At 41.4% G+C, this 12818-nt stretch overlaps 1 protein-coding gene across 1 annotated transcript; it reads left to right on the top strand.

Moving 5' to 3' along the window:
• The first annotated feature begins 6008 nt into the window (after nucleotides 1-6008).
• On the top strand, nucleotides 6009-10895 carry LOC116329342 (GTPase IMAP family member 9-like). The gene is made up of 3 exons (XM_031751346.2): nucleotides 6009-6015; nucleotides 6156-6227; nucleotides 10186-10895. Exons 1-3 carry the CDS (start codon nucleotides 6009-6011, stop codon nucleotides 10893-10895), a joined length of 789 nt encoding a protein of 262 aa, XP_031607206.2.
• Nucleotides 10896-12818: the final 1923 nt, after the last annotated feature.

The raw sequence follows: 12818 nt of genomic DNA, 5'->3' as shown, positions 1-12818 counted from the left end.
AGAATGACGACAGCACTTCTTCACTTCTCAGGGCCCTTTCACATTGGACTCAGCGCTCATTACTAAGAGATAAGGATCCAAATTTTGTGTTGTGCTGGCCACTGAGCTCTGCTTGTACGTCATTTTTTTGTGGCCGCACTGCGACTGCTAGATGCGCCTGCTTCTTGTCATTTGAAAACATGTATCTATCTGACTTTGTATCCTCTATGAGAGTTTGTGTTGTATTGTATTCAAATGTTTAATAAAAACATGTATCACTCATTCATTACAAAGAAAGTTTTGTAGCTATCCTGACTTGTGAAGTGTGTGTCATTTCCACACACTTCAATTATTTGTTTTGTTACATCCCCCAGGAGGATGTTTCTTCTTCCTACTAACTCTTTGTTTTGTCTAGGCTCCACCTCCTCTGCCCTGATTGGATGCTGCTCAGAGTCCAGCTAATTGTTAATCAGCAGAGCACTACTTAAGTGGAGCTGTGTTTCTGGGCCTCTGGCCATTTTGATTGCCATACCTTTGCAGGCTTGCATGCCTTTGTGCCTTGTATGTGCATTTTTGTGTTCATGTGCAGACTGCCTGTAGGGGAGAGCTGCCTTTTGTTTTGACACCCTGTTTTCTCCTGTTTATGTGTTGTTAGGTAGGTTATGGTTATAGGTTGTATATTTTGTTTTCTTTGGAGTTAGGGAAGTTTCTTTTATTTTCATATCAGGGATGTTTTGTTTGTTATGTTGGCCTTGGCTCTCCCTGAAGTTAACTCTGTCTGCACCAGAACTTCAGCTCTGGCATGAAATAAACCTTTTAAAATTACCATTTTGGCTCCTCCTTCACTATTTACCTTTATGCGAGTCCTTTCAAACCCCCTAGATTAGCCAGGGGACGTAACAGTTTAAACAGATAAATAATAGAGCCAACAGAGAATACTGATGTACAGAGCCGAGATTTCTGTATTACACTGGTGCTCTTAACCACACACACAGAGACACACACACACACCTGAAAATATGGTTACAAACTTTAGATGGTTGTGACAGACCTTTGGTCTTTGTTTGATGTTATAATTCAGGATTTTCAGCGGATCTACAATATAAGAGTTATTAATTAAGCCCAAAATAGAATCAAATCCACCAGAGCTTATCTTTACATTTTTGCAGGCTCTAGTGCCATTTTTGGAGTATTTCAAGTTGCTATATGAGGTAGCGCTTCTGTGTTGTGCCATCCGCTTCGCTAGAGGTTGTTTGGTTTCCCCGATGTAAAAATCCTGGCAATCCTCCTGGCACTTAACAGCGTACACTATGTTACTCTGTTTGTGTTGGGGGACCTGATCCTTGGGGTGGACCAGTTTTTGGCGCAGCGTATTTTGGGGTTTAAAAGCCACAGAGACCCGGTGTTTAGAAAAAATGCATCTCAACTGGTCCGATACTCCTGACACATACGGGATCACTAAGAGTTTTCTCTTATGCAGCGGTTGTCCTTCTCTCCTGGAGCGGCTGGAGCTTTCTTTAGGTGCCTTTCCAGCTTTGACAAAAGTCCAGTTGGGATAACCACATTTACTCAGGCCCTTCTTGATGTGCTGTTCTACTGCCTCCCTGGCCGCTATGTCTGTGGGGATGGTGTTCGCTCTATGTTGTAGCGTCCTGATGACACCCAGTTTGTGCTCCACCTTAAATATTCATCCATATGTGTAGGTTTGCGGTACACATCAACTTTTTGTCACAGTGCGGGTGAGTGGCTGGAAAATTCCAGTGAGTTCCTGAGTTTCCTGGTATGCGCCTGGGCAGGTTAGCTCAAACACCTTATGTCACGGTCTGACCGTGGGGATGTGAGGAATGAGGACCCAAAATGCGTCGAGGAGCTCTCAGCCACACTGTTTTGAAGCTCCTCTGACGAGGCTTGATCGGCGCCAGGTGTGTGTGGAGATTCCTGGGTGTGACCGGTCAGCTGGCAGGGCCACACCCACCAGGCCTGAAAGTGTCTGCCACTACCGCACCCTCACACACCCGCACACACCCATACACACCTGACAGTACACAAACACAGGACAGCAGCAGTGCAGAAGACATAACCCTCAAACAACAACCATACTACTACTACTACTACTAATAATAATAATAATGATGATGATAATAGTAGTCCACACTGCTCACGGACCCCGAGTCCCTGGAACCGGGTCCGTGACACCTTATTGTTTATACAATATATTTGAAATTAGATATGCAGTTCTCAAGTGATAATTAATATTTACATGACAAAGTCATACTTGATAAATGCTTGGCATGCAGTAATCAGAGTATGAAGTATGACAGGCTGTTTGGACAGACCTAGCCTGCATTGCAGAAGGGTCCCTGAGGTGATGCTGGGCTAACGTTTCTTCACCGCCAGTTTGTGAACTAACTTAACTTCCTGGTCTCATCACAGCACATACCTCAGGCTCCCATTGACTTCTTGGTTTCCTGGTTAAACTTATTGTCTCTGTTGTTTCACTGCCTGGTAAGCTCTCAGCGCCTCACCTGCCTGACCTTGTTCCACCGCTGCTCGTTGGATCCTCTGGAACTCAGGTCAGCTGTCTCTCTTCATTCAGACACCTTCACCTGGGGCCATTTGCCAAAACCACACTATGTCTCCACCCTCAGCTCACCAAGTCCCCTCGCCAAGTTGTTGCCATATTGTTACTTTAGTGACTCCTCTGTTATGGGCAGAAATCTGTGCCATCAGAAACTGAATTTGAATAAGTTAAATTTGAATTTGAATTGCTCAGATTGAATCTGAATTGTAACTTGAATAAATGCTTTTAAAAACTGAATTTGAATTAGTCTAATTTGAAATTCAATTTATTGGTTTGAAAATGATCATCACTAAATTGAAATTGAATTTTATATTTTGAAAATTAATTCATTTGCTTTGAAACTGTATTTTATCCTTTAAAATTTAGTTCTCGAATAATTTCAGATTCACTTCTCACCATTCAGTTTCAGTTCTACAATTCAGTTTTTTGGGACTTACATCCGGTTCCGGTTCAAGAGTAATGAGCGCAGATTAATAGAACTACGTTTTACTAGCGGACCGAAAGTGTTACTGACGGGAATCTACAGCGTCTTGAGCTGAATTAAGACTTCAGAAGTCATTCGTCATGTCGAATGACCAGCAGATAAACTCTCAGGTTGGTAATAAATGTATTACATGTATAAGAACAAGCGTCATGTTAACAAATGATAGCCGTACAGTGACTTTTATGCTTATTGTAGCTGTTAGCTAAAAACGCTAATTTAGTGTAGTTTGCCCTGGATTCAGCTTTGACAAACAAATATGATCGACTGTTTCTAGTAGAATTCCAAAGTTGTCATCTTGTACCCTCTGAGAGCTAACTTAATAACTTTAGCTAAAGTGAATAGTTAGTCTAATTCATTAGTGCAGCATCTAACCAAATAAATGTTGTTAAAACTCTTTTGCTGCCCCTGCTCTGGGTTTCTGCACTTGGGTTCAGTTTTGGTACTGGCCTTCAACCCCTTGTGACGCATTTAAATGTCCCCCATTGCTGATGGAAATATCACAGTTTTCATGTCCTCCCTGGTGAATTTGATGTGTTGGTCCACTGAGTTAATGTATCCGTGAATTGCAGTATGTCCTGATATTTGATTTTCACCCAGGTGCCTTCCACATAACTTATATTTTTGTTGTTTTGTGTGCTCTTTGCAAATGTATTAGTGGAAGGAAACAGCGACCTTGGACGGGTCGAATGCATGATATGTAAGTGTGACTTCTAAACTGAAAGTCTCTATTTTCATCTTTACCTGTTGTTTGTTTGCATTGGTTGTCAATAAGTGACTTATATGTATATATATATATATATATATGCATGTATATATTGTATATATTGTGTCTATTTCTTACTTAGTGTATTGTCTGTCTTTGTTACTGTTTATACTGGAGCACTGTATCCAGAACAATTCCCCCTAGGGATCAATGAAGTATTCTGATTCTGACACCCTGTGGTGCAGCTTGTCTGTTTTGTTCTCAGTTGTTTGAAGACGTGCCCTCTCATTAATTCCAGGTGAACAGAGTGTGGTAAATATTTTTTTTAATCTTAATTGTTCCTTGGGGATAAATAAAGTTTTTCTGATTCTGATATTTGCTTTCAGAGATCTACAATTGTTTAGTTTACAATGATATTTGAGTAAGAACAGTGGAATTGTAATTAGAGTTTAGCAGTTTGGAGTCATGTTGTTGATACATGACCTTCACATTATTATATGGCCTGCATATTTCCATTTTTGTATGTATAACATGGGGAAAATAAATAAAGCAATTTAAATTAATTAAATAAATTTCCTCTTGCTCAACATAACCCAAACAGTTTGTGGTAATTTATACTTTTGATATTTTTTCTGTTTTAATTAATCAATTATCCTTAACCACACACACACACACACGCACACACACACTTACCTAAAACTATTGTTTTAAAGTTCTGTAAAGAGTTGTGTTTCATCTTAGGATTTTCACCAGAACTACAATTAACCTTGTGAATTAAATCTGAAACGATTTGATATTTGCACCTCACTGATCATTCATGTAATTAAAAAATTTAAATCAATCAATAAAACTTTGTGTTTAAGTTCAGTCCTAAATCCAAATGTTCACCTTTCCCTGTTGCTGCTTTGGTTATTTGTCCTCAGATAGTTTTTTTTTCTCTTTGCTTGATTCGTGATCCTCCTCGCTGGACTTGAACTGCTTTTCTGCTTCTTCTGAAAGTTTCTCCATTTTCTTGATTTTTCCTTCTGCTGCACAACTACAGGTGAAGATGTGACCAACACACACATCAGGATGATATGTTCAAATATCATGTCTCTAATGTCATCACACTGACCGTTTAAATCTGCTCTAAATGTTTCTTTCAAGTCTTTCACTCTGGAATTTCTTCTTAAAAACCCTCAAATATTTTAGTTAAAGCAAATTATTGTGAAATATATTGTGAAAATATTTCTTTGCTAATTCTAATTTCATTTTGATTTTAACAATCCTGTTTTACTAACCCAAAGCACAGTATCAACAATCATACTGAATCCAAACTTAATGGAAGAACTTCCTGTCAGACACAGTCTTTCAATGCTGTGCAGTAAAAGGCTGTTTGGTTTCTGCAGGGTGTTGATAGGTTTGTAACATAAACCTATTCGCTGGAACGTTCAGGACAATTTGCTACACAGCAAAAACAAGACACAAGTAGGCAAAGTTCCTTGTAGTACTCATGCATGAGGGAGACCTGCCTGGAGCCAAGTGTCGTTCCACCCACTTGACCTCCGTCAGACTCTCAGCCAGGTTCCCCATAGCACTCCTTTTATTGTGGTTACATGAATATGCATAGGGTCATTAACATATGACCCCTTATATAGGTATACATGTGAACGAAGAATACCGTGTGTGTGTGTGTGTGTGTGTGTGTGTGTGTGTGTGTGTGTGTGTGTGTGTGTGTGTGTGTGTGTGTGTGTGTGTGTGTGTGTGTGTGTGTGTGTGTGTATCCGTGTGTGTGTGTATCCGTGTGTATCCGTGTGTGGGGGTCAACCTGTGACCCCAGGAAGACTCCCCAGAGCCGTCCATCTAAACAAAAGGCACTTAGACTAAAACAGATATAGATACGTTTATCCTACCATAAAGCAATAAGACAAGGTACAACCTCTCCCATGCTCCCAGAGTGTGGGTGTGAAAACCAGAACACTCTGGAATGCACACAATGCCGTTGCAGACTATTAAGGATCAAACCTCCTATCACTACACAATCGATTATACACCTCTAAGCATATATGAGTAAATATTTCTAAGCATAAATGACAATCACAATACAAATCTAACAGGTGTGCTCATCTTTGTGTCTATTATATGAACCGGTTATGCAACTACTGGAGGTGTGTCAGCTGTGAAGCTACAAATAATGTGTTGAACAAAAGCTTGAACACTCATCTCTCTCACCTGTGTAGTTACAACACCGAATACAAATTATGGCTTCATCATTATGGCGTATGTCAGGTAAAATTTTATTTCATCTTCCATGTTTATGATTTCTGTTTGAAAAATGTCAATATGTGCTCATAATGACTGAAAATACATGAGGCCTACTGATAAAACTTTTCAGCTAAGATAAACTGAAGCTGTGAATTGTGTTTCAGATTCTGGTGTGAACACTGTGATGACTGAAAAAACTGATGAGGAGAAGAGTGCTGAGGCTTCATCTACATCAGGTAAAATGTATTTAATCTGCTTTGTTTATACATGTTAATATGTCCTCATGCATTGAAATACAGTGGCTTGCAAAAGTATTCGGCCCCCTTGAACTTTTCCACATTTTGTCACATTACAGCCACAAACATGAATCAATTTTATTGGAATTCCACGTGAAAGACCAATACAAAGTGGTGTACATGTGAGAAGTGGAACGAAAATCATACATGATTCCAAACATTTTTTACAAATAAATAACTGAAAAGTGGGGTGTGCATAATTATTCAGCCCCCTGAGTCAATACTTTGTAGAACCACCTTTTGCTGCAATTACAGCTGCCAGTCTTTTAGGGTATGTCTCTACCAGCTTTGCACATCTAGAGACTGAAATCCTTGCCCATTCTTCTTTGCAAAACAGCTCCAGCTCAGTCAGATTAGATGGACAGCGTTTGTGAACAGCAGTTTTCAGATCTTGCCACAGATTCTCGATTGGATTTAGATCTGGACTTTGACTGGGCCATTCTAACACATGGATATGTTTTGTTTTAAACCATTCCATTGTTGCCCTGGCTTTATGTTTAGGGTCGTTGTCCTGCTGGAAGGTGAACCTCCGCCCCAGTCTCAAGTCTTTTGCAGACTCCAAGAGGTTTTCTTCCAAGATTGCCCTGTATTTGGCTCCATCCATCTTCCCATCAACTCTAACCAGCTTCCCTGTCCCTGCTGAAGAGAAGCACCCCAGAGCATGATGCTGCCACCACCATATGTGACAGTGGTGGATGGTGTGTTCAGAGTGATGTGCAGTGTTAGTTTTCCGCCACACATAGCGTTTTGCATTTTGGCCAAAAGTTCCATTTTGGTCTCATCTGACCAGAGCACCTTCTTCCACATGTTTGCTGTGTCCCCACATGGCTTGTGGCAAACTGCAAACGGGACTTCTTATGGTTTTCTGTTAACAGTGGCTTTCTTCTTGCCACTCTTCCATAAAGGCCAACTTTTGCAGTGCACGACTAATAGTTGTCCTATGGACAGATTCCCCCACCTGAGCTGTAGATCTCTGCAGCTCGTCCAGAGTCACCATGGGCCTCTTGGCTGCATTTCTGATCAGCGCTCTCCTTGTTCGGCCTGTGAGTTTAGGTGGACGGCCTTGCCTTGGTAGGTTTACAGTTGTGCCATACTCCTTCCATTTCTGAATGATGGCTTGAACAGTGCTCCGTGGGATGTTCAAGGCTTGGGAAATCTTTTTGTAGCCTAAGCCTGCTTTAAATTTCTCAATAACTTTATCCCTGACCTGTCTGGTGTGTTCTTTGGACTTCATGGTGTTGTTGCTCCCAATATTCTCTTAGACAACCTCTGAGGCCTTCTTCTTCTTCTTCTTCTTCTTTGTGTTTAACGACGGTTGGCAACCAACGTAAAGGAGCATTACCGCCTCCTACTTTTCCGGAGTATGGGTCAGACAGTGAGCTTGCAATCTGTATCCAAAAAAACAATACAAAAACAAAAAAAAAACACTCTTTCATAAACACCTATATCCTTCAGAAACCCCACCAGTTCCCTCACCTGTGCCCTACTACCCTCCAACATACTCTTCAGATTAAATTCCCCGATTCCCAGCTCCTTCAATCTATGCTGCAGAACTGTCCTCTCCACATCATAACCCTTGCACTGCAGTATTACATGCTCTACCGTCTCCTCCTCCTGGCACACTCCACAAAGCCCCGTCTCATGTTCTCCTATCATCTGTAGTCAGTGTTGGGAAGGTTACTTATAAAATGTATTCCATTACAGATTACAGAATACATGCCCCAAAATGTATTCTGTAACGTATTCCGTTACGTTACTCAATGAGAGTAACGTATTCTGAATACTTTGGAATACTTAATATATTATCATGCTGTTTACAACTATGTGAATGTACTATTGCTGTGATTTATTACTGTTACTGAAGGTCCGCGGCTCTGAACCGTAGTAAAGGGACCTCTGGCTAATACGGTGGGTTCCGTGTCGGGCTGGTAGCCGAAAAATAGCTTTACTTTGTTGTCTGGGTCAACTTTGCTTGCGGGAGACAGAGAGAGGCGTTGAAAGGCTTCTCCAACGGAACTTATTGTTTCGGAGGAAAACACGAACACAGTGTACAGCTGAGTCTTAATAGCTTACTTACAGCTGGGCTCCTCAGGCACTCTTCTTGGCTGCTGTGGTTATTATTATATTTACATGCTTCCAGCTCCCGTTTTTGCTCCGTGACAACTCGGACTTTTCCTTTCTCTCCCTCCCTCGCTCACAGACACATAACGTGTATGGTAGTCCAGTCTCCCTGCAGCACGGACTACACTGCCCATCAGGCTACATTCTGCATTCTGCCTTAGCTTAGCACAACAACAACAACAAAAAAGCGCTCTCTCACCCAGGAAACACGCAGAGAGAGCGCGTCACCCTGTAACCATGGCAACCGTAACGCTGCCGCCTGGAACAACAGAACGTAGCTGTCAAACAAACCCAAACAGTCCTGACCCGCGACAATATGAAACAGGAAAGTACCGCCGTGTAATCCATTTATTTCAACAAAGTAACTGTATTCTGAATACCACCTTTTTAAACGGTAACTGTAACGGAATACAATTACTCATATTTTGTATTCTGAATACGTAACGGCGGTACATGTATTCCGTTACTCCCCAACACTGTCTGTAGTGTTTTATTTAATGCACAATGTCCCAGTCTAAGCCTGGTAATGACCACCTCTTCTCTCCTATTACCCCTATACAACCTACACCCTGCCACCTCCTTCTTAAAATGATACAAGTGCCTGCCCTTACTCCCTGAATCCCACCGCTTCTGCCACTCCTGAACAACCTGCCTCCAAACAATACCTTTTGCTTCAGATCCGCTGCTTTTAATTTCCATCTCAGTCCTATTTTTAGTCAACGCTCCTTTTGCCAACCTATCCACCTTTTCATTTCCACTGATTCCTACATGAGCTGGCACCCAAAGAAAGTGAATATTGCCACCACAACACCTTATTCTGCTTATAGTCTCCAGAATAGTATACAGCATACCCTGCCTTGTCTTCGAACAAAACGATTGTAGAACATGTAGAACATACTACTACCTGCCTGATTTTTGAACACTACCCATTTCAATGCTACCAAAATTGCTACCATTTCAACCGTGTACACGGCCAGTCCATCCGAAGTGCGTCTGTTTATTTCAATATTTTTTGACGGAACTGCTAATCCAAACCCTGTAATTCCAGTATCTGGACTTTCAGCACCATCCATGAACACATGAATACACTCAGGGTATTCATTTGAGCTGAGAAAATGAAATGCTGAAACAAGATCGACTCTTCCTTTCAATTTTCTCTTCAGATCCAGCAAGTACCAGTCCACAGGAGGTGTCTCCAATAACCATGGAGGAACCACAGGGAACACTACTGCAGGACATATTTTAAGTTCATACACATGACACTCCTTAGCCCACTGATTCCCCACCTTTCCAAAATGATCCTTCTGACTTCTTCCATACTCACAGCATTCCAAAAGTACCTCCTTTGTTGGATGTGCGTCACCATGACCACCAAATCTCTGAGGCCGTCACAGAGCAGCTGTATTTGTACTGACATTAGATTACACACAGGTGCACTCTATTTAGTCATTAGCTCTCATCAGGCAATGTCTATGGGCAACTGACTGCACTCAGACCAAAGGGGGCTGAATAATTACGCACGCCCCACTTTGCAGTTATTTATTTGTAAAAAATGTTTGGAATCATGTATGATTTTCGTTCCTCTTCTCACGTGTGCACCACTTTGTGTTGGTCTTTCACCTGGAATTCCAATAAAATTGATTCATGTTTGTGGCTGTAATGTGACAAAATGTGGGAAAGTTCAAGGGGGCCGAATACTTTTGCAAGTCACTGTACATGAAACTTATTGACTTAACGTTTCAGATGTGTTAAATTGAAGCTGTGAATTGTGTTTCAGGTCCTGATTTGAGGATTGTGTTAATAGGAAAAACTGGTGTGGGGAAGAGTGCTGTTGGAAACACCATCCTGGGAAAAAAACATTTCAAATCTCGTCCCAGTTCAGAGTCAGTGACTGAAACTTGTCAAACAGGTGAAACACTGTGGGAAGGGATAAATATTTCAGTCATAGACACACCAGGAATCCTGGACACTCAGAAATCTGCAGAGATGATCAAAAAGGAAATTGTGAGATGCGTTGAAGTCTCCAGTCCAGGTCCTCATGTTTTTCTACTGGTGCTCCAAGTCGGTCGATTCACCACAGAGGAGAAAAACTCTGTGGAAGCCCTGCAGGAGCTGTTTGGTCCAAATGCTCAACATTATATGATTGTGCTGTTCACCCATGGAGATGACCTTGAAGACCAGGAAATCACCATACAGCAGTATGTACGTGAAAGCAGAACAGAGCTCAGAGAAGTCATCCAAAGCTGTGGAAGCAGGTTCCATGTCTTCAACAACAGAAGCAAAGACAGAAAGCAGGTGGAGGAGCTGATGAAGAAGATTGATGACATGGTGGCAGGAAATGGGGGCATATACTACACAAATGCCATGTACAGAGAGGTGGAAGAAAGGAAACAGAAACAAGCTGACAGGGAGGATGAAGAATACAAGTTCATGAGTCAACTGTTAGAGCAGATTCTGCTTTTTTATTTACGTCTTAAAAGAGAATAAAAAAATATTAGATGATGTAAAGCTGTAGATAAATATCTGTGGTGTGTTATGAAAATTTAATTAACAAAGCCTACAGATATGATGAGCAGTAGGCTAACACTTTTTAATAAACACAAGCTTGAGAGAGAGACATTCAGCGGGGCACTGACAGCAGTGTCTGTATTGATCCCGGCACAGCCAGACAAAAGCATTCCACAGCTGTTCTTTACACCTTTGACGCTCTCCAGAAGGGGGGAGATTTTTACAACTCCGTATCTCCAATTTAACTCTAAGGCTATGTCCACACTAGCCCGGATAGGTTTGAAAATGGTGTTTTCGTCTGAAAATGCTCGGCATCCATACTAACGTTTTCAGTCGTTCTGACAGAGTTGTGCGTCTACTGTAGTACTGCACATGAGTGAAACGCAAGACGATTTGACCTGCCTCATTTCTGTCCGCCATTTATTTACTTTCTAGCTCTTTGAAACATTGCCGCAGAATGTCGAGGAAAAGCACCGAGTTTTTTAAATGGACTAACAATGAGGTGGAGTTGTTGCTGCGAGTGACACAAAAGTACAAAGTTGCAAAAGTGAGTGAGAATTAAAGAATTTGAAGAAAAGCTATCTGGAGCATGTACTGATATTAATCTTTAATAGGGCTGTCCAAACTGAGAGCAAACAAAACAACTGCTGTATTATGCCCTCCGCTATCTTAGTCACACGACTGCATCATATGACTAACATGCGTCATCATTTTAGAAAGTCTCAGTTTTTGCTGTCCACACTGCGACGCAAAAGCACCGTTTTCAAATGTATTCGTTTTTGAGAGCATTTAGAAAACAGTGAGTTTTCCATGAGCAAAAACACAGTCTCAGTGTGGACGGGAGGCCAAAACGGAGAGAAAACGGCGTGTGGAAGTAAGATAAGACAAACAAAAGGCTTCACACCTGTGGAATTTCCCCCCATTGGGTTTCACCAACTTTCTCAGGCTGCACAGCTGTGTGTGTGCAATAAAGTTGAGACTGAATGCTCTTTCACATGTGTGCCTTTAAAAACCCAAACGTGATATTACTAAAGCATGTAACCAATACATAAAAGAAAAGAAATTTCCCATTATAGGCGTTAATCTGCATTCAGTAGCTTTGACCTTTTTGTTGACTATAAAAAAGAAGAAATGAATCTTAGTTAAGATGAAAGAGTTTAAAAACAGGAGTGATAAATTAAGCTGTGATGTGTTACAAATACTTTTATATTTAAAAAAAGTCAGTGATTGGTGGATGACAGTTAGCCTTTAAGCTTTCTCCCAGCGACTTCTTGGTTTTCTCAAATGGCTCTTGCCCCTCTGGCCCCAGCAGCTATTACAAAATAGGGAGGTGTATCAGGATAATGGATCGCAAGTATGTTTGCAAGGCTTCCCTGAATCCACTGCTCCATCCCTCCCCTACAGCCAGGCCACAGACCCCAAACTGCTCGTCTGTGCTCTCTACTGTCAGACAGAAACAAGGGTGTTGCATTTGTGTAACTAACATGACAGAAAAGTGGTTAGTGATGTGGAAATACCAGTAAAACCGTTCAATTTCCACTGAAAAGGCTTTAGGTGATGTGTTGAAAAGCAAATAATGAAACAAATATTAAATATTCTCATGAAGTTCCTTTCTTAAAGGAATGTTGTAGAACAAGGAAGTAAGAAGCTCTGTGAAAACACTGTAGTCACGTTGGTGCCAGAAAAGATTTGATGTCATGTTGGTGGCGGATCATCTGGACCCAGTCACAGAGCTTCCTGAACAGTGACAGTGAATTTAGTGAAAACAAGGTGCAAAAAATGTTCAGACAAAATGTGATTTCCACAGCAGTGACTGTCCCAGCTACAGGTGAACTGATCCCTCCCACACACACTCTTCACATCTCTCCTAAAATACTCAAAGGTTCTCACCTTAAAGGCCGG

This window comes from Oreochromis aureus, linkage group 9 (genome assembly GCF_013358895.1).
Source record: "Oreochromis aureus strain Israel breed Guangdong linkage group 9, ZZ_aureus, whole genome shotgun sequence".
Lineage (NCBI taxonomy): Eukaryota > Metazoa > Chordata > Actinopteri > Cichliformes > Cichlidae > Oreochromis > Oreochromis aureus.
This window is presented reverse-complemented; position numbering and strand designations above follow the sequence as displayed.

What these genes read in the sequence shown, in the direction of transcription:
- LOC116329342 (XM_031751346.2), top strand. An exon ending in TGAGGCTTCATCTACATCAG is followed by an intron (nt 6,228 to 10,185) that starts GTAAAATGTATT and finishes ATTGTGTTTCAG; the next exon opens with GTCCTGATTTGAGGATTGTG.